At 36.3% G+C, this 21,568-nt stretch overlaps 2 protein-coding genes across 8 annotated transcripts in view; both read right to left on the bottom strand.

Annotated features, from left to right (window-relative positions):
* The window catches only part of LOC106173352 (uncharacterized), a 34,119-nt gene extending 23,897 nt beyond the window's left edge, over nt 1-10,222 (bottom strand). The window contains exons 1-2 of one of the 7 annotated variants that reach the window (XM_086994230.1): nt 9,754-10,222; nt 9,321-9,369 (exon numbers count right to left, since the gene is read on the bottom strand). In XM_086994230.1, coding sequence (XP_086850356.1) covers nt 9,321-9,369; nt 9,754-10,043 — 339 coding nt within the window. In that variant the 5' untranslated portion in view covers nt 10,044-10,222. The remainder of the gene's footprint in view (nt 1-9,320; nt 9,370-9,753) is intronic. The other 6 variants (XM_086994223.1, XM_086994226.1, XM_086994225.1 and 3 more) reach the window with 6 other exon arrangements.
* A 1,299-nt stretch (nt 10,223-11,521) lies between these two features.
* LOC106173354 (isocitrate dehydrogenase [NADP], mitochondrial) lies at nt 11,522-21,488 on the bottom strand. The gene is made up of 11 exons (XM_086994232.1): nt 21,323-21,488; nt 20,659-20,753; nt 19,565-19,730; nt 17,453-17,613; nt 16,732-16,875; nt 16,193-16,329; nt 15,431-15,582; nt 14,551-14,663; nt 14,099-14,196; nt 13,120-13,212; nt 11,522-12,666 (listed from the first exon to the last, which is right to left on the bottom strand). Exons 1-11 carry the CDS (start codon nt 21,426-21,428, stop codon nt 12,591-12,593), a joined length of 1,341 nt encoding a protein of 446 aa, XP_086850358.1. The 5' UTR covers nt 21,429-21,488; the 3' UTR covers nt 11,522-12,590.
* Nucleotides 21,489-21,568: the final 80 nt, after the last annotated feature.

Here is a 21,568-nt window from a genome sequence, read left to right as displayed (position 1 = left end):
AACCACTCCATCCACCTCTACACTTCACATCAAATCTATTTGATCTGTAAACCTTGCTCAGGGTCCTGCACATCTCAGGTTGAGAAGAAGACAAAAGAATCGGAAGATTTTAAACTCATAGAGTGTCAGCAAATACACCTTTAGCTGGGGAGCAAATACATTGGAAATAAAGCACTTGTGCAAACGCCAGCCTAGAAAGAGCTCTGAGTTACGGAGCTTTGTTAGTATCATATTAACTTTTTTCTATTTTCATTTAAGTTTTATTTTATGGAATTTTCACCACGGTGAAAATAATTTACACCGCGGTGGGAATTAATTTTCACCACGGTGGAAAATAATTTTCACCGCGGTGGAAAATAATTTTCACCGCGGTGGTAATTCCTGGCCATCTCGGCCCGGGTGATGAATAGGTAATGAGAACCTTACATTTGCCAGATTCCGTCACGGTGCATGCTATTGTTACATACACACAAGGTTGGTGGATCTGTTCGTGGGGCCACTGCCGTTAACCTAAGTTTCCCATCTATATTTACCACCTATATAATTAAAGTCCCGCTTGCAGTTTTATGCAAAGGGAATCCCATTGTTATTACTAAATACTTAACGTTATTTTTGGACAATGTATTTTTAAATATTTTTTGTGATGTGTTTCTTAGATCTTATCTTAATAGATGTAATCTCGGTTTCTTCGGAAAGGTTTCTTTCTACCAATATTCCCAATAATACGCAAGTTATTATAAAGGGCAAAGCTACGTACAACATTGCAGCATTTCGGTGATTTTTAATCTATTCGAATACTGCCCGCTTCCTCCAGATTCCTGGGATGATTGGCACATAGACGGTTAAACCGCGTGCATGTGCATGTGCTTGTCTTAATCAACGTCCTTTCCAGACATCTGGTAAATATTGGATTCGTATAACCTACATGTATGCATTACCCGGGCCGAGATGGCCAGGAATTACCACCGCGGTGAAAATTATTTTCCACCGCGGTGTAAATTATTTTTCACCACGGTGAAAATAATTTTCACCGCGGTAGAAATAATTTTCACCGCGGTGAAAATTCCATAACATAAAACTTAAATGAAAATAAAAAAAAGTTAATATGATACTAACAAAGCTCCGTACTGAGTGTATTTTCTGATACATTTTATTTCAGCAGATGGTTCTTTTCTATTTGAAAGTCTTACTGTGTATGCTGATTTGAAGGTTTTAAAACATTTTGAGTGTTAGCGCATGCCTTATATTATTAAGTATTAACATCTTAACCTTGAGAATGACTAAGCTGGAAATAAGAACATAAAATTACAAGTCACTGCCAGATGGCTGTCTCCTTTACACTTAGCAGCCGATTCTATGCATTTCTAAACCTTTTACCTGCTAATCTAAGGCTTTAACAAGTCAAGGAAGCCATAGTGATAACTAACATCCCAGGCCGTGAGGGGCACTACAGACCCCCCCACCAAAAAAAAAAACAAAAAACAAAAATAAATAAATAAATAAATAAATAATAATAATAAATGAATAAAATAATAAAAATAAAATAAAAATATAAAAAAATTAATAACAATAATCTTCAAAAACTTTCACAGCTGGCGCAACAAGTTTCAAAACTGACTGGATAACTTAATTTTTTTGTAACTTTTAGTTATTTATTTATTTTTCAAATGGGTATAATGTAATTCTACCTTGATTTTAATAATCAACCAATACTCTTATTTCTACCAATATATAATTTTATCTGACTGTGCCATTAGGTATGCATTTATCCAACTCCCCAAGGATTGCCACAATATGTAGTAATTATTATAATAAAACTTCACACAAATTACCATTTCAAAATTCTGAATTATTAAGTACTAAATTACTGGCAGAAGTCAGATGAGGTGTGAAGAAAGCCAGCAGTAGGCTTCTAACATAACTCATCTAAATGCGGAAAAACCAATGTGTGACAGAGAAAATTGGAGTTCACGGTTTTTCTGTCCTAGAAATCATTACGGTACCAATTGCTCTCCAGGAGAACACTACAACAATTTCCTATCCGGGAACCTGTCATCTGCTATTGTCACCTGGATGGCTTGTATCAAGTTAACAAGACCTGAGTGGACATTTGACATTTACGCCACAGTGTTTTCATCATGAACTTATTGATAAATTATTTTTCTCTTGTCATGTTCCTAGGCCAAAAGTTCAGTTGGACTAATTTGCTATCGCACATGTCCTAAATTCACTGCCTTCAGATTTGCATGGCTAGAGACAATGCAATGTTCTTACTAAGCGATGCTCCTAACACGGCGCTGGCAGAGCTGGGTTTCTACTGTCAAGCCAAAAAATTACCAAATGTTTCCAACGCACATGCCCTGCTTGGATACGGATTGCCAAATATATGAGGCAATAAAAAACCTAACACTATTATTGCTCTAAATCCAAGGATTAGTGGTTTCAGAATCCATTCAATTTGTTGACAGATTAGTGCTGATTTGAAAATGATTAACGACAGGTTGCTGATAAAATAACTGCCCTATTATTGCTGTAATTTAACCAAGTCTTGATAAATTTCAACGTATGTCAAACATAAATCTTCAAAAACTTGTAATATTTTATTCTTCTATAAGACATGATTTTTAATGAAAAGAATTAAAACATTTAAGTTACCATGCAAGGGGCAGTTAATACATTTCACTAAGTTAATTTCAGCGCTATTAATAAGATTCGTACAGTAGACAAAACAAGACATTGTGTTAAATCCATTTACTAGTAAGTATTTATGAAATAACCTAGTCTACCAAAATAGCTACTTAATTGAATGATTTAGCATTCAGCAATTTGAGCACCTCCCCATTCTGTCACAAGCCAATAAGACCTTCATTTAAAATAATCACTTGACTGTCTCTCACAGGTCTAATAAAGTGCCGAAAGACTCATGTTCTCATCTCACATGCATATATATCTTTTTGACTGAAAATCTCCATTGATTATCACTTTCCTCCTTCTAAATAACCAAGATCAATTACACCTCTGTTAGAAATGTCATTTCACTTAATGACAGTAACTTTCTCGTTTCCACTGTCTCATATATTCATTATTTCTAGGGACATGACTTCTTCACGGTGACAATTTAGGTCCTAACCATCCTCCTTCATCTACTACAGATATACTAATAAACCAGTCAAAAATGTGTATTATTCTTAGCAAAATTTCCCACCTCAATTTTGATTATTACCAAGCACTTGATGTCTTTGATTATTGTGGTTAACTTTGTCTGCAATATAAGTTGTTAGGCTTAACTGGTACTGTCAACACAAATGTGTAACAGTAAGAAATGTAGAACTCACATAATAAGAGATATTACATGACAATTCACAGAGTTTGATGTTCTTTACTTGTACTGTCAATTGATACAAATGCAGAACTCACATAATAAGAGATATTACTAGTACATGACAATTCACAGAGTTTGATGTTCTTTACTTCTACTGTCAATACAGATGTAGAACTCACAAAACAAGAGATATTATATGGCAATTCACAGAGTTTGACGTTCTTTACTTCTACTGTTAATACAAATGTAGAACTCACATAACAAGAGATATTACATGACAATTCACAGAGTTTGATGTTCTTTACTTGTACTGTCAATTGACACAAATGTAGAACTCAAATAAGAGATATTACATGACAATTCGCTGAGTTTGACATTCTTTACTTGTACTGTCAATACGAATGTAGAACTCACATAATAAGAGATATTACATGACAATTCACAGAGTTTGACGTTCTTTACTTCTACTGTCAATACAAATGTAGAACTCACATAACAAGAGATATTATATGACAATTCACAGAGTTTGATGTTCTTTACTTGTACTGTCAATTGATACAAATGTAGAACTCACATAATAAGAGATGTTACATGACAATTCGCTGAGTTTGACGTTCTTTACTTCTACTGTCAATACAAATGTAGAACTCACATAACAAGAGATATTACATGACAATTCACAGAGTTTGATGTTCCTTACTTGTGCTATCAATACAAATGTAGAACTCACATAACAAGAGATATTACATGACAATTCACAAATGTCCATTTCCTTTTTCACATCCGGCTTACACAAAGAGCCGCCAATTCTGCATTTCTAGGGTTCGCAAGCTTATTACACCGAATTACAATTCTGAAGACAGTTAATTTAACATGAATACCTAGAAATAATCAGGACTATTGGGGGATGAAATCAATTCACTAGATGAAGACAAGATATTGATGTTGTTGATATATTTATAGCTGTGAAGCAAAATGTTTTAGTAAAAGTTAAGTATCTGATTGAACTGTGCAGATTTGCTTTGAAATCCAGCGCTGAGGATCGAAGAAGGCTTATCCCATGTGAATGAATACACAGAAAGGATTAGCTGATGCTCTTTAGCCTTATTTATCACTTCTTACCAATGCAGTGCATTTTTTAATAAATGAATAAATAAATATATATCAAAATAAAATAAGTCAATTAAAAATAGAATAAGAAAATAAACAGGCAAAAGTAAACATACGTAAAACAAACAAACAAACAAATAAATTAATTAATTAAAAAATCTCATTTTTTAACACTGGCAAAATAAATATATCAGAATGCAATTAATTATTTAATTTTTTTTTGGTGGGGGGACTAAAATGTATATATAAATACACAAACACTGAAAACCGACATTGTACATGTACTAAAACGAATGCTTCGCGCTCATGGTGAGATTTCCATTTATTGAACACTTATTGATTTCGGGTTGAATAATAAAAACCTGGATATTTTGATAATGCATATAATATGGTGTTTGCTCCTCGTATACCTTCCATATACTCCATGACCACCTATGGCAACTAAGCGCTGCCAATGGCCGAGTTATGTCACACACAGACATCAAAGTTTGTCTCTATAGGTATCAGGGCATTGCAGCTACATATATTGAACACTTAAGAATACCGTGTCCCAGATATATTTATAAACTATGGCTAAAAACTTAAAGACAATTTAATTTATTATACTGAAAAAATACTATTTCGTTAAAAAACAGCTATAAAATCTTAAATGCTAACCAACTGATGAATCGAAAGGTCTTCACTCAGGAACGAATTCTTACAGTTCTGTAAACATATTTTCCACTGTGACTTTCTGTGTAAATTTGTCAAATCCAAAAGTATCATTCCACAATAATTATTTTCCCATTGCTAAACTGTCATTCATAAGATTAATCTACCTGTGTTCAGCGTACACTGCTTATTTCTACTTTAACTGTCTATCAATGTTCTAGCACGCTTTGATACTTCAGACACTTAGCGGCTTCTCACACGAGCGTGTGAACTTCAAGCCCGCATTTCAATGTTTCAATGATTCTGGACAAAAGGGAATATCTCAGGTTTCAGAACACTCAATAACTCTCCTTTTTATCAATCAACTCTAATTGCTATCATATTTCTTCTTTACATCACCGTTTTATGATAGTCAGGCGGTTAAGTCCAAATTATATCCAGAATTGTGCAAAAGTTGATAAAAGCATGAAACTTTCCACGATGAATGATCCTTAGGTGTTTGTCAATTTTGGATCGGGGGGCAACTCCAAAATTCACAAGTACCCGGATGAGACGCTTTCTTAAATATGCTGACTCAGCATTTTATGTACATTCAGATTTCATCAAAACGAGCACTAACAGTACTAATTATAATATCATAAATAGATTAAAAAAACGTACGCTCACTGTGCACATCTATGAGAGCAATGATGACGTCACGATGACGTCACTGGATGATATTGCACAATTTAGAACGACAAATATCCACTTTCTCCTACAGGAACAATAGTCGAACTCTGTAATGTTTTTTCCCTAATTTTTTATTACAGAAGTGCATCCTTTAGGGTTAGAAAGGTAAAATGAGCTTGATGGCAACTTCTGAGACATTGAGCATTTTCAATATGGCCGTCAATTTTTGAGGAAAAACAGAAAAACAACCAGAAGTCGACGGATGTACTTTATTTGCGGCTGTTGTGAATGTGTTTCATGTCGGAAGAACACAGTAGGGCACAAGACTACATCCTAGCACGTCGTTGTTACTGATGAAAAAACAAAATGGCCTTCAAAACATAGGGCAGAGGCAGAGGGTAAAGTAAATGGCAAAATCAGCATATTTCTAGTATCATCAGTCTAATTAACGGCATCTTCTTCTTTGATTTTTCCGTTCATCGTGATTTTTCGTTAGCTTTTATCCTACACTACCATTATCTGCTTGTTTAATATTCAACTTATGTGTGGTGAGGGCGTAAGCCCTCCAAGTAGTCAGGTTTGCCATCTAATTGGTCCCATAGTTGAACAATACTATGTTGTTTTCTGTAATTGTTTGAAAAAGAAATGCCCCTTTTTTGGTCAGAAAAGTCAACTTAGCTTGGCTTTACTAACTTCTGGGACATTGGCACTTTTCGTTACCCAAAATGGCTGCCAATTTTTACCCAAAATTAGATAAGTATTCATAGCAATTTACATCAAACTATATACAGTGCGTGAAGATTCTTCATTTTAAAGTCTATTTGCATGTTAACAAATACAGAGATGGTATTTATTAGGGTTTTCTTTCCCATAATCTGCAAGTCATTTTAATAGAAATAGCAAAATAGCCACCAAATTCACAAATTTGAAGTTGTGCTTCTTTATTCTAACCACATGGGTGCTAAAAATCCTAGGAATATGTCCCGACATCGTGTCTATCTCCAAGAAAAGCCACACGGAAGGCGTGCTGCAACTGCACTGAGACTGAACGGACTCGGTATGATCACTTTCACCCGACAAAGCGAATTTTCCCTACAATAACATATCCTTTAGTCTGGGTCCCAATCCAACATACGGGCTTCTAAGTCTGGTGTACGACCAAAAAGTTGATGTCAAGTTGTAAAAATGCCTAAAAAGACAGCAAAGAGCAAGAGGGGAGAGGGGGATCGGGGACAAGCAAAGTATGATTGGGCTCACCATCTTCAAACACTGCTGCGGATATAATGACCTTCTCAAACATGCACCTTTTTTATACCTCCCCCAATACATCTCAACACGTAAGATTCCCGTGCAAAGGACGAGCAACAACCAAGGCTGCCCTACGTCTACTTGCGTTGCCCTTGCGTTGCCTGTACTCCTTGCACGCATAACGTACGTAGTGCACGATGCGGGACACGTGCTAAAACCCGTCGGGCGCAGAGATACTTCTGACACGCGGAGGCTGAGCTTCTCAGGTACTGTCCACGCGCTATCTTCTTGCGCACTAATTACAATCACCAGTTACTTGATTTCTTCCCTGCGATCTAGCTACGGCCCAGCCAGACGAGAGGAACCTAAAATACCGTACGTCCTGAAAATCGTGCGTGGAGTTGGGACCCAGGCTTAAGCTCATATAAAGCCTAGGTCCCAACCGAGCGTACGGGCTGCTACCTGTGGTCTACGGCCAAAAAAAAAAAAAAAAAAAATGGACAAAACGTGGGAGTTCGTGCGTGAGGAGCACGTCCACCTTGCGACTTTTGGAGGACGCAAACGGCACGTAGAAACTTTTCGACATGATCAACAGCCTCTACGTGCAATCTAGCTACGTCCTAGCAGGACGCAAGGAACCTGAATACCGTGCGTCCAAAACGTAGTTGGGACCTATAGGCTTTAGCGACAAAACACGGCACAAGCATGTACTGTAGAGGTAATTGCCGTTGCCCGTAGCCACTTACGATGTCATAAAAAATCCAACGGAAAACGTGTACGAGTTCACTGTACGGCGTCCGTAGCAAATGTCATTTAGACTTTGGCGATCCAAACGAGATGAAGAGGCAATTTTCATATCGTCAGCGGAATATCGGTAGCGATCCGAGCGAGACGAGAAGGTAATTTTCATATTTGTTTTAGGGACTTGGTCAGCAGAAGATCGTCAGCGGGAGATAGTTATTGATCCGAACAAAAAGAGAAGGCAATTTGAATATTTGTTCAAGGGCCTCATTAGTGGAAGATCGTCAGCGGGAGACCCAGTTTTGCATTAAAACGTGCTCTAGCAGTTCAGACTCCCACCAAAAGGAAATTGCCAAAATAAGTCGGTAATTGATTTTTGAAATATTTTTATACTATTTTTCAAATATTTTTATTTATACCCCCCCCCTCCTTTGAAAATTATTCTTTCTTTTTTTCATTTCATTCCTTTTATTTTTGAGAGTCAAACAAGCTGATAATGATAGGTAAGGATCATGGCTAATTAAAAATCTAAATGAACAGAAAAATCGAAGGCATAAAAAGTTTTAATTAGAATAATTATACACGTTATAGACTGACTATACTGCTATACTTCATCCTCTGCTGTATGCGTTGGCGGCCATTTTGATTTTTCAATAACAGAAACATGCTAGTATGCAGTCATTTATCCTACTGTGTTCTTATGACGGGAAATGTGTTCAAAATAGCCACAAATAAATTATATCTATCAACTCTTGGTTGTTTTTCTATTTTCTCTAAAAATTGACGGCCATATTGAAAATGCTCAAAGTCTCGGGAGTAGAAACCAAGCCAACTCAACCTTTCTAGGCCTCAAGGATGCATTTCTGTAATGAACGTTTACAGGAAATATCATTGCAGGGTTCGACTATTTGGCATATGCGAGTGAGTGGATATTTGTCATTTTGTATTGTGCAATATCTCCCAGTGACGTCATCATGACGTCATCATTGTTGTAATAGATGTTTACAGTTAGTGTACGTTTCTCAAATTTATTCATGTTATCATAATTAACGCCGGTTGTGCTCGTTTACGTGAATTCTGGCTGTACATAAAATGCTGACTCAGCATATTTTAAGAAAGCTGCTCATCCGGGTACTTGTGAATTTTGGAGTTGCCCCCCGATCCAAAATTGACAAACACCCAATGGTCATTCATCGTGGAAAGTTTCATGCTTTTATCAACTTTTGCACAATTTTTTGACTTAGCCGCCTAACTATGATCATTTCAACGACAATCAAACCTTAGATAAATACAGCCCAGAACCTTTATTTCCAAATGAACTTAGCTCATGTTCCCTTTTTTAACTTCAGTCAAGTTTTAATTCAATATTTATCATCTTTTTTTTTTTTTTTTTTTTTGGGGGGGGGGGGGGGGGAGGAGGGCAAGTGCCTTGGGATACTAGATAAACAATTACTTTTTACCAAATTATATCAGTCCACTGTAAGTTGTAGATAACAAACACCGTACTAGTATACGAAGATGAAGTCTTTTGAACTTTAAATGGAAAGTAAAAGAAAGAAAATATTTCCGGTATACTTACGTTAAAGTCTGCAGGTGATGCTCCTTTGGACTGTGATCTATTTTCTAATCTGAAATGACACATATCAAACATCAAAATCTCATCCATGTATATTTTTAACCAAAATCTGACCAACATCAAAAAGTTGATAAAATCAAACTTTTTAAAGAGGTTTTTAGCGTTTAATGTCCAAATATAAGTTTTCAGATGAGAATAAGGATCATTTTCTTTTAAAAAGTTAATTTTACTTTTAAAATATATCTCTTTATCATCAATGGCTATTTGAGAGGATTATTTGATTAACTCTGATTTGGAATGTTTGAATTTCAATCTGACTTAAATCATGCGTTTAAAATTGTAGATAAATTGAACCAATTAATTCTGGAAGACTAAATTAAACGAACTGACCAAACTAAATCCGAAGTCAATACAAATTGATCGACCATTTACTTACTTTTCGGGATGTGGTGCTCGAAAAGCTCCGTTTGTGATCGCTACATATTTCCCCCTATTTTCAATGTCTTCCAAACGACCTATAATCCGTCGTCCACTAAGGGTTCGCATTCCTCGAACACAAGTTTTGTTTTTAGTGGCGACGGTCACCCTGTCCAAAAATGTCTCAAAAGTTCTGATTTTGGTTTCGTCGACTGACACGGGGGCTCCGGGGAAGTAATCGTCATTATTTCGGTAGACTGTGATCCACTTTGCAGGATTTGGGACGCGACGAGGTCCAAATGTTGACATGTTGCAGATATCAAGTGTTAAAATCCAAGGAACGCTGCTTTAATGATCGTTATTTACCACATTTTGAGGAAGTCGAGGAAAATCCATGCCAGTCTTCTGCGCTCGTACGAAGTTCTGTGGTCGTGACGTCACCAACAATCGATTTCATTGCCGCAAGCCGACCCCGTTGTTTACCATAGCAACCTCGGTAAATATTGACTTTTGTGGAAAAAAACACCTATTTAATTGTTGCGATTTGGTGGTAAATCATCACAAGTGCATGACTTACGCTGTGCGAAGTAAGATTATCTTCCTAAACCTTACATAAAAGGCGTTAGAGCAGGATAAAAGCTACAGACTTAAAATTCGAGTGCTGTCCTCTATCGGCATAAAGGGTAACGACGGACACTCGTTTTACTTGAATAAGATGTATTGGAAGATGCAGTGAATGAAATTTTGTCAATCAAAAACTTTTTGGCAGTAAAATTATTAAAGAATTGGTTATACGTTGAACAATCGATTAATTCTGTTTGCAATTCAAAAGAAAAAAACTACTATTTAATTATTTTTTATTTCCAAGTGCAGGTGGCACACAAACACACAATTGACAAGACCAGCAGATATATGGCATGACAGGAAAAAACATAGACGTAATTAATTGATTATAACACTATCGCTTGATAAATACCTTCTATAACTTGTGAATACATTAAACCAAACATAGATATACCAATATATTACTCTGTCAGCTGTATGCATCACCCATAGGCCCTATAACAACTTGGGTCATTCATGTTATGTGGATGTCAGAAGAGCTTTTTTTTTTTTTTTGGGTGGGGGGGGGGGTGCTTGTTAGCACATAAATTATCATGTATCCTCTACTCTTTAAGATAGAAAACAAAGTGCTTCAATATGCAGATAAATAGACATAAGGCTTTCAAATCAAACTATTGGCATAACAGAATGTTTTGCGTTTGCTGTATCTGAAGTATCTTGTTGAAGAAAGCTTTCAGAAACCACACCGTAATGAAGCAAGAGATGAGACTTCTTTACAAAGACGTGTACCATACAATCTTCAGAAACCATACCTCATTTACTACTTTTCAGCTGTACATTACATCATCCAATGCTTATTATTAAGAACATTATGAAGAAAGTAATATCATTATCACCTGCCGCTGTCATCTTACAAGGTAAGTAATAAATAAATAAGCACCCATTCAGGTGATACAAGCTCTATTTACATGCAACGCCTTCATCACATTCTTGACGATATTACAACTCCTTCCGAATATGCAATAGGAAAAATGTCCCTAATGTTGTCATTGTAGGTTATATAGTGGTATAAATCATAAACTGAAGCTTGCAAAATACAGCTGCTGTTCTTTGCAATTAAATTATGTCCACATTTCGTGTTGTTTGACCTTAATTGTTATCTTGACAAAAATGTCGACATGCAAATTTGTTCAGTTAATGGTGTCAAATTCAGCCAACTCTGATTTATTTCAGTCAAGTTTATTTATCATTCATTTCAGATGGGCTAAAGTGTATATGAAAACTATGAAAGACTTCAAAAACAAACCAATTCATTCTAAATGACAAAAAAAACTTCAGTCAACAGACAAGAAATGGTACTGTCACAACAACACACAGAAAAAACTGTCTATTAAAAATAGCTGGCAACTTTAAATATTAAGAAAACTTGTAGCCTTAATAAAAAAGTAAAGTGAATTCAAACAAAACATATCCCAAAATTAATTTTTCTGCCTGATTATCTTTTGTAAATTCAAGAGCTGATAACAATGTGAACTTCAAGAAAAATTTACCTTATAAAAATGATTTTGTTAACATGGACAGAAAAGGCAAATTTCACCAATAAAATATAATACTGACTCAAGTTTGTTTTTGTGGTGGAAAAATAAATAAAATAAATAAATTTTAGGAGGGAACAGGACATATAAAGATATCAAACCAGATGTGGTGCCTCTTAACAATCATTTTGCTGCATAGCGTGATTGTGAAAGTCGAGCAGAGCATCATTCAAGTTCTTCTACCTACTGGTGCTGCCCCCTATCAGCTCAATCAGGAATCAAGCTATCACAGCTGAAAAGAAAGCCATGTTTTTTTTTTACCAAATATTCCACCAAAGGTTTTCAGCCAAAAAATACATATACTGTCTACTGTGTGTGTCTTCATTTCCCAGGCAACAGAGACAGAGGATTTTACACATAGATGAAGAAGTCCATGGTTTTATTGAATAAATGCCAAGTTCTTGTCTGTTCTTTTCTTTTTTTGTGCAAGATCTCAAGCAACAAGTCTCCCTCTGTTGGAGGAAATTACACCAATTTTGAGCCTGAAGTGATTGTTAAGAGCAGAAATTTAAGAGATTTTGCCGAAATTCTACAAAGTGCCAGTTGTAATAAGATATGAGTGCCATTTCAGTAGACTCATTCCCATTCTATGAGATAGTGGGTGTCTTCAAAGGTCTAAAAGATGACACCCATTTGTCGTGGTTTGTGAGGTCTAAGAGCTACATGGACGATGAAAAGTTCTAAGCTGTGTCGGATGTTATAAATGTTTCTCCAGCTCCTCCTTGATGGAATCCATGAAAGCCTCGGTGTTCTGGTACTGGTCTGGCTTCACGCTGGAAGACGAGAAAATCACACATCAAACACAATGAATAGTGAAGAGTCGACTATATTTCACACAATAATAGTGGGCCAGTTCACAATTCAAGTTGAGGAATATTTGTGTTAATTGTGGAATAAAGTTAAGGAATATTCTGGGCGAGGCCTTTAATAAAACACAGGCTTCTATACAAGCAGGTACTAGATTTTTTTTTCCTTAAAGCATCCCCAAACATGAAAAATATGTCTATTGTGATAATGCATAAATCTGGCAATATGTTCTGCACTTTTATTTTCTATTTAGATTTAAACAGAGGGTGTTATTCATTATCAAAGCAAGGGTAACTATTATGTGAAATACAGAATCTTTTAATGCTTTTCTCCAACATTTGATAAAGGTTCTAGTTTTCCCACAGCTGAGAGAGAGAGAGAGAGAGAGAGAGAGAGAGAGAGAGAGCACAGCTTCTTACTTCTTCAGCCCATAAATACAGCCTGCCAAGTCCTTGGTCATCTTTCCTGACTCTATTGTGCTGATACAGGCCTTCTCCAGAGCTTGACAGAACCTACAATTACAGAGGATGGTTTTAAAATATTCTCTTATTTAAAAATACCTTAACTGTTCAGTATAGCATTTAGGCTCAGCCACACCTAGCATAAAGAGGTACATATAAATATGGTACAAACTAGAAAATAAAATCGGTCTTGAAAATTTTGATAATTGTCGGCCAATGTAATTTTTTTTTTTTACTTTGAAAGTTTTGTCACACTTGAAAATGGGCCTCTGTATAATTTCAAAAAGTTTGTCACCTATCAGGCTAATATGTACCTGTTGGATTCGCGCATCTTAAATTTTAAATTAATTTTTAAGTGATCAAAATTTCAAATTTTTACCATATTGAACTTGACACTAATCATACGCAGAACTTAAAGCATATGAAATCACCCTATCCAGCATATTTAAATGATAAAGAAGTGTACAAAATTGTTTCTGACGAGCAAAATATTTATGTCCCTCCGGCTATATGTTTGCCTGCTTACTCCAGATGTTTATGACACAAGCCAACAAATTCGAAGTGTTTGTGTTTGGGAATTTTTTCTCATGAGTTACTAAGAGCTATACGCTTCATGTGACAGGGCCTTTTGAGGAAAACCACCATCCTAATTCATAAATCTTTAAGTATGTCAAAATGACTTCAACTTTCATTGTGACCATTTCTTTTAAAATGGAAAAAATCCATTCCAAATCATCTGTCTCAGAAAAAGATTTACAGTCAAATGTTGGTTAAAGAAAAGACTTTATTCTTACAACATTAATAGCTGTTAAAATACTTCTCTAAATTCTAAAATGCTCTCCAAACAACCATGACCATAAATTTATTTGTTGACATGAGGTTAGTATATTTTCTAAAGAATTCAGTATATTAAAATGTGTCAACAAGAAAGTCCTACTTTTCCAGAGCGGGGTTGTTGTCCAGCTTAGCGCGATGTTCCAAACCTCGCGTCCAGGCAAAGATACTGGCCACAGGGTTAGTGCTGGTCGCATTGCCCTGTAAGGTCAAAGGTTATACTGTCCAGAACTGTTCTCAAAAAATATTAATTGACAAACAAAACAAGAGAAAGGAATGAAGTTGAATGCAGTCATTGCAGGGACTGGAGCAGAACGGGATATTACAATGTTACATTAATGTAGTCAATTCCCATATGAACAGATGTATTATCATTACCTTGTATGTTATCTTTCACAAATACATTGTTTTAATAGTCAAAATATACAAACAACCACATTAGAACTCATTTCTGGTAAAAATACAAAATCTTAAAATCTGTTTCTAAAAAATAGTCACATCTAATCCCCAGAATATTTCCCTATACAATCCTAAATCTACCCAGAGGGGGTTTACCTTCTGGTGCTCTCTGTAGTGTCTGGTGACGGTGCCGTGAGCAGCCTCAGCCTCGATGGTCTTGCCGTCTGGACACATGAGGACACTGGTCATCAGACCAAGAGAGCCATAACCTGGAACACAGACAATATGGCTCATTACCAACTCTGGGTTAGCTCTAACACTCGCCAATTTAGCCAACTGCTAAAACTTACTTAACTGGCTAAACAAAAAAATGTCTGATTTGGCCCTTTGCAGTCAAATCTGTACCATTTGGAGAAAAGAGTGATGAAAAAGTGGTGATTTGACTAAGAGAAAAAAATTGCCAGCACTACCCCGGCAACTCTTGGCATGGAATGAATGGTCAAATAGCAATGTCTAATTTCTCATGTCTAATCCCAGAATGGCTTGTTACCATCCCCTGGCTTGGAATGAATGGTCAAATAGTTATTATCTAGTGGGGAGAATCAAAATCACTGGAAACAAAACCCCAAGCTTTCCCTAGATCAAAACCAGTTTGTAAACAAAATTTCAACAGACAATATAGCTTGTTACTGACTATTGGCATGGAATGAATGGTCAAATAGTTATTTTCTCATGAAGGCCTACAAACAGTTTTCCCATTATTGAAACCAGAGTTTGCAAACAAAATGTACACATAATACTTCCAATTGCCTGGAATTCTATTTCTCCCTTTAAGTTAATTAAATAGTCTTATACTTTTGTCTAGTTTTGGAGGACAAGGGAATACTAAGAGCTTTACATGTATGTGAAAGCAGACCAAGGGAAAAAGTACTCCTCCATTTTCTTTTTATTTCCACCCTGCAGAAATCTTCAGAAATGCCTCCTTGATCACCGTACTGTTCAACAATGGGTGGTGTAATCTGAACCCTGTACCTACCCTGTGCTACAATATCTGACTGAACATCTCCGTCGTAGTTCTTGCATGCCCACACAAAGCCTCCAGATGATTTCAAAGCTTGAGCAACCATGTCATCAATGAGGCGATGTTCATACCAAATTCCTGCCTTCTCGATCTCCCCCTTGTAGTGTCTGCAGGATATTTAGAGAATTATTTTAATGGTTTTTCTTTTTATAAAGTCTTCCTCTTAAAGGGATAATAACTCTTCGTATGATATCTTTATTTCACAATAAAAACATTGTGAACAACTCATAGAAATATAATATATTCTGTTTTACCACAAAAACAGCAGTTATAGCTATTATTCTGATATCTGAGCTTGTCTTCAGATCACGTGACTTCCACTGATGGCTATACTCTATTAAAATCTCTTAAGAGATTTTAACAAAAAAAACAAACTTTTTAGAAAAAACCAGGGACTAACTTTAAATGTAAAAATAGATTCATTAACCATTGGTAAGAATGGGAAAATTGTTGTTTACTCCAGCAAAATTCATTTTTTGGCCAAAATGAAGAGTTATTATCCCTTTAAATAACAAAAAGGAGGATTTGATTTATGTAAGTGAAAGTCAAGAGTTATGCAAATATCAAGTAATATAGAATTGAACTGTGCATTAAGGAATGATATTTCCTCATTCTCACATTATATTTTTTCTACTTTTAAATTATACAAAATGACTTTTTAATCCGCACTCACAAAGTGTGTAACTCAAACAATCAGATTATTCTAACTGCACCCACTTCTGATAAATATCCTCGAAGATGTCCTTGAAGCGCCCATCGTATCTTTTCAGAATTGTATTTTTTGTGCTCATATACAGCGGCCATTTCTTCTGAATCGCGTACTGGAAGCAAGCGTGTGCAAACCCTGTGATGGACTAAAAAGAGAAACGTGTTGTTTATTTCTACTTTCTGATCACCCAGAGGTCACTTCCTGTGAACTGCAAACTTGGAATAAATATGCTAACTTGTGTCAGACTGAGAGACAGCAAGAGGACTTTGCCTGCGTTAGAAAAAAAAGATGGGCCAATTTTTGCTAGGGTATTATTATATACCACTTCCTTCATTTTTGACAATCATCAATAGTGGTAAACTTTATTGGTATAGAGATACATTGGGGGAAGTGGAGGGGGGGGGGAGAAAGAAATCACTTTTCCTTAAGATAATGTCAAATGGTCATCTGTGATTTTAATAAGGATCAAGTTATTCTGCAGATATTGCAGTGGTTTAGAAAATTGTGAATGCAAAAGAAACACATCCTGTATGAAGGTCCACATTACCTCATCAGTGTTGTACATGGCCATACCAACGCCTCCTCCGTTTTTGAAGTTAAACACCTCCATGTTGACTGGTGCGCCATTCTCAGGGGTGAAGGTCATCGTCAGCTTGCCATTGCCCTCTGCAACAAAGTCTGTGGCCTTGTACTGTAACAAAAACATGCTTGCTGCAGTTAGAATTTATTGGAGAAAGCAGAAACTGGTGTTAAAACTCCCCATCACTTTCTACACTGATTTTGAGATAGAGAGGATAGTGTGTGATGTCATGAGCAGAAAAAAAAAAAAGAGTCCCAGTTTTGAGTAATTACAAGCAACCATTTGGGAAATGAAGAGAATTACACCATTATTTTATGACACAGACAACAAAAACTGATTCAGTTATCTCACAAAATTTACTTTAGATCCCTATACTTAGCTACGTGCTCAAATTTTGAAACACTTATTTCCTTTATTGCTCTGTAAATTAACTGCTCATCTCATCTGCTACAGTCTGACCAATTTACATCACCAGTGATACAACACCAACCCTATCACCTCACAACAGGACAGCACATCTTAAATAATCACTCATCTTTTTTTTCTTTTTTTTTTTAAACCAAAGGAAAGTTTTTTCAAAATGAGCTGTCACTGTGCTTTCTTTAATGTTAACACTAAATCCACTTTCAAGACCAGAACGTCTCTTTTAACATACAAAATTTCAGACAGATATTTTACTGTTCCCCACCTGATCGCCGTGAGCGTGACGACCAATCACAATGGGTTGAGTCCAGCCAGGAACCAAGCGGGGAATATTTTTACACAGGATTGGTTCCCTGAAAACAGTTCCACCCAGGATGTTCCTGATGGTTCCGTTGGGGCTTAGCCACATCTTCTTCAGCTTGAACTCTGGAAGAATCACAAATTGACAGTTTACTTATGTTATTGGTAATTTTTATTTAAAGTTTTGTGAATTACCAAGCTCCGCAGTCACCACAGTGAAGCAACATAGCAAGTTATGATCTACTTTGACTTGCTCAAGGTTGCTGGTGTTATTCATTAATTTAATCATAACAAAATTTAAATAAATAAAAAATAAATAGATAAATAAATAATAAAAAATAAATTAATACACTTAAAACACCTAGTCTCTTATACGTAAGGTGTATAAAGGCAGTTTATTTATTCTCTGGATATTAGCTGTATCTTCCTATGAAACACCTCAGTATGACAATACGAAATTTAAGCCTAAACATTTCCAAGTTCTACAGCCCTTCTGGAAACCAAAAGAGGTAAGCCTTTACAATGTATCTCTCACGGTCCCAATACTTTCCACTCTATTATATTATACAGCTGATACCCCTTCACTTAACCTTACTGTTTGCGGAGTGGTATCATGGGCTAATATGTAAACACTTACTGATAACTTCTGTAAATAACAGACAAGAACCGCATGAGCGGCCTATGTGACATATAGTATTTTGGCAATGTCTTAATTACAGTTATGACTCAGTCTTTTGAATGGGGAAAGAATTATCAATCAGTTAGATACATAATTTTGGAATCATTAAAATATTTTTATTTTGTGTAGCATTGCGGAGCTTGTACTGTATGGTATAGAAGTACAAGGTAGCCTGCTTATCAGTCTTGTTGTTACCCTTCAATAAGGATGATATAAATATAAAAAATGGTGACTTAAAAAAGTAAAGTATCTGAAAAATTCGCAATTTTCCCCCCACTGGAGAGATTGAGTAATTACTGTATACTTGATAATCCTCAGTATCTAAAAATGCCAACTGTCTGTTCAATTTGACAGTTTGTTGGCAAAGTTGCATGATGTATACAACATGAATTGTGTTAATTTGTGAGAAGGAGTCAAAGAAAAAAACTCTAATCTCTACATGTACAGTTCTTTTTGATAATTACATAAAAAGACCTAGACTTTGACTCATTCACGGTTTGTCAATCATATTTAATGGGCACTTATTTCCAAGCAAGTTGGACCAACATTAAAATTTTACCTCAGAGACAAGCACTTGTGGATAATATTTGACTTTTGGCCAGATTTTCTAATTTTACCAAAACTCCATACTTTTCATATGTGAATGCCATTAGCAAAGAGCAGAGTTCAAGTTTATTTCTAATAATGCAACTAGAGTACCCAATATTGAGATGATTTCCAAATTTTCTGTTTGTAATTTTCTGATGGAAATGAACCCATATCATCTTGAAATACTTGAAAATTTTGTAATAAGAGCTTTAAATACACAACCTTTTTGGGGTTAATTTAGGTGCTTATAAATATAATAAAATTGGACACAGACAAAGGTTTACTCAAATGCCAATCACACGAATTCACTTTAATAATGTGACAATTTATCTTGAACTCAACAGATCCTCAACTCGATTCAACATATGCAACCATCTAGCACTTCGTTGAAAACAGATTTTAACAACAATGACACCCCATTTCCATAGATTTTTAGATCGATCTATCCCTGTGGGGAGTCTCACCAGATTACTGTCAGCTTGGCCAGCTTAAGCGTCTGTCCCGCCTACTAAAAGCTGTAAGGGGGTAATTAACTATGGTGTCCGCTCGGCTGACTGCAATTTAGCGTGAACCCCCAGGGAGTTAGGTCGATCTAAAACTTAATCTTTAGATCGATCTAAATCTCTGGGAAAGCACCCTGAGTCTTATCTCTATGTAACTCTCCACTCTCTCCTTATCTCATCTTATATCCACAATGACTCTAAAAAGTGCCACATGCTTTATTATCTTCAATCAACAAATTCTGTATTGATTCAGCATTTAATTTGACTGCAATATTCTAGCAGTCTGACAGGTCTTCCTGTGACTCACCCTCTACTCTCTCCTCATCAGGGGTGATGGTAGCACACTTGATACCCACGCTGTGCTCCTTAATGGCGTGTGCGGCGTCAATGGTCACCTGGTCATTAGTGGCGTCACGGTGCTCCAGACCAAGGTCATAGTACAGACACTTGACGTCCAGGTACGGGAAGATGAGCTGAAGGTGGACATAGCAACTGTATTAACAACTTTCATTGTAAAGCAACTTTGGGAGTAAACAAACAAGAAGTCACATCAAGCTAACATAGTCCTTAAGCCCTTTATAAATATCCTCCAAAATAATATCAAAATAATAACAATTCATATCAAAATGTTCTGAAGGAGCAGAAAGTTGCAAAGAAATTGAGGTGATGTATAGTTGTAAATGTGCTCGCAAGTTGCATGGGTATATATTTAAGCCCTGTTATGTATGTATGCAAATGTATATGTGTAAACCTATGTACCCCTGCATGTGCACAGGACCAGTGAAATAAATAGTGAATCAGCAGTCTGTGAAGTAAAAATGAATAGTCATTCAGGGACGGATTGATGCCGTCTTCTGGGTCTTCCAGATGGTGGTCAAATTTTTCAAGTTTACATTGATGGGTAGACATGCTGAAACTGTCGGTCCGATCAGTCATGACCGGGAAAATGTGTCTGGACCGGTAAAAAATTGGACTTGGTCAGTCCAAAGGACCGACAAGAGTTTTAAGAGCCGCAATTTTGAATTTACATTCATCATTCTACATACGTCACTAATAAAATTGTATAAAACCCAAAGCGTTTTTCCCTTCCATTTCAAACCTATCACATTCACAAACAAAGTAAGCTACCCTAATCATACTTGTAGTATCTGTCTCAAACTAACAGATTGATTTTCGGTTCGACAAAATCCATTCAGTCTAGCAAATTTTTCATTACTGTCGGTCCAAATGTCCGGCCATTCTGCAAAGTTTTCAGCATGTCTGGATGGGCATCTAATTTTTTTCTGTTGGAGAAGGTCAAAAAAGGAGGATGAACTGGCAAATATAATTTGGAAGACTATCAGAAAATATCTCTGGATCTGCCCCTGTCAGTGAAATAAAAGTGAGTGGTCAGTTGTCCACCTTGTCCTTGATCATCTGCCAGATAATCCTGGTCATCTCGTCACCGTCCAGTTCCACCACTGGGTTCTTGACCACAATCTTCTGGCCATTGGAGTCTGGAATAGGAAGATTAAATATCAGCAGGAGTCAACTAGCCAGACTGGAGAGCTCTCATGATGATAAAACAATTAAATATTACTTTATTCACTTTGCAGGGTCATATATGTCGTGTTAAAGGGTATTCATTTTCAGAATGAATTGTTGCGCAATCACTTTGTTACACTTTAATCTTTTTTTAATGTTCAAATGTTTGGTAGTTTTCTTCTATGTCAATTTCATTAATATGTAACAGTGAATAAATATCATTTGGAGTCACACTATTACCCATTATTATGGAACAAATCGTAATTTGTCATCACACTGAAGGGTAACAAACAACATGAAGGTTAAAAGAAACAAGTAAACAGGCACGTGCTTAAGAACAAGTGAAGAGTGTCACGTGCCTGTCATCAGATTCACGGGCACGTTCTTGTCATTAAATTCAGGGACACACGTTTTGAGACCATGTCTCTTGTGACATCTACAACAGCCGGCGTACAGCATTTCCCACCACATGTCATAACGCGACACGTGGAATTCTAAATGTGACACATGTCAAATTCACCCGGCTTCCTTGTTTACTTACAGTTTCTGGCTTGAAGCTGGTTCGCTGCAGCAGGAAGCGCAAATTTTTGCGCCACAGACGCAGAGGAAGCCAAAAGCTTGCCAACCTTGATGAGTGCACTCGCCATTTTTTGGTAGCTGGAGATAGAGGCCAAGCATTGGTGGGCGGGTTCAAATCGATATAAAAGGGGGATAGGCTCTTTCTGCTGTAAAGTACATTTTGAAAAAATTGAAAACCACACGAAACAAAAACATGTTTTTGCACTTA

Source organism: Lingula anatina, chromosome 8, assembly GCF_051362555.1.
Source record: "Lingula anatina isolate TDL-2025a chromosome 8, LinAna3.0, whole genome shotgun sequence".
NCBI lineage: Eukaryota > Metazoa > Brachiopoda > Lingulata > Lingulida > Lingulidae > Lingula > Lingula anatina.
The sequence above is the reverse complement of the archived record's forward strand: the minus strand, read 5'-3'. Positions and strand labels throughout refer to the sequence as shown.

What these genes read in the sequence shown, in the direction of transcription:
- LOC106173354 (XM_086994232.1), bottom strand. Translation starts at nt 21,428, where the DNA reads ATGGCGAGTGCACTCATCAAGGTTGGCAAGCTTTTGGCTTCCTCTGCG. An exon ending in CCATGTACAACACTGATGAG is followed by an intron (nt 16,330 to 16,731) that starts GTAATGTGGACC and finishes TTCTCTTTTTAG; the next exon opens with TCCATCACAGGGTTTGCACA. An exon ending in ACTACAGAGAGCACCAGAAG is followed by an intron (nt 14,197 to 14,550) that starts GTAAACCCCCTC and finishes TTGACCTTACAG; the next exon opens with GGCAATGCGACCAGCACTAA.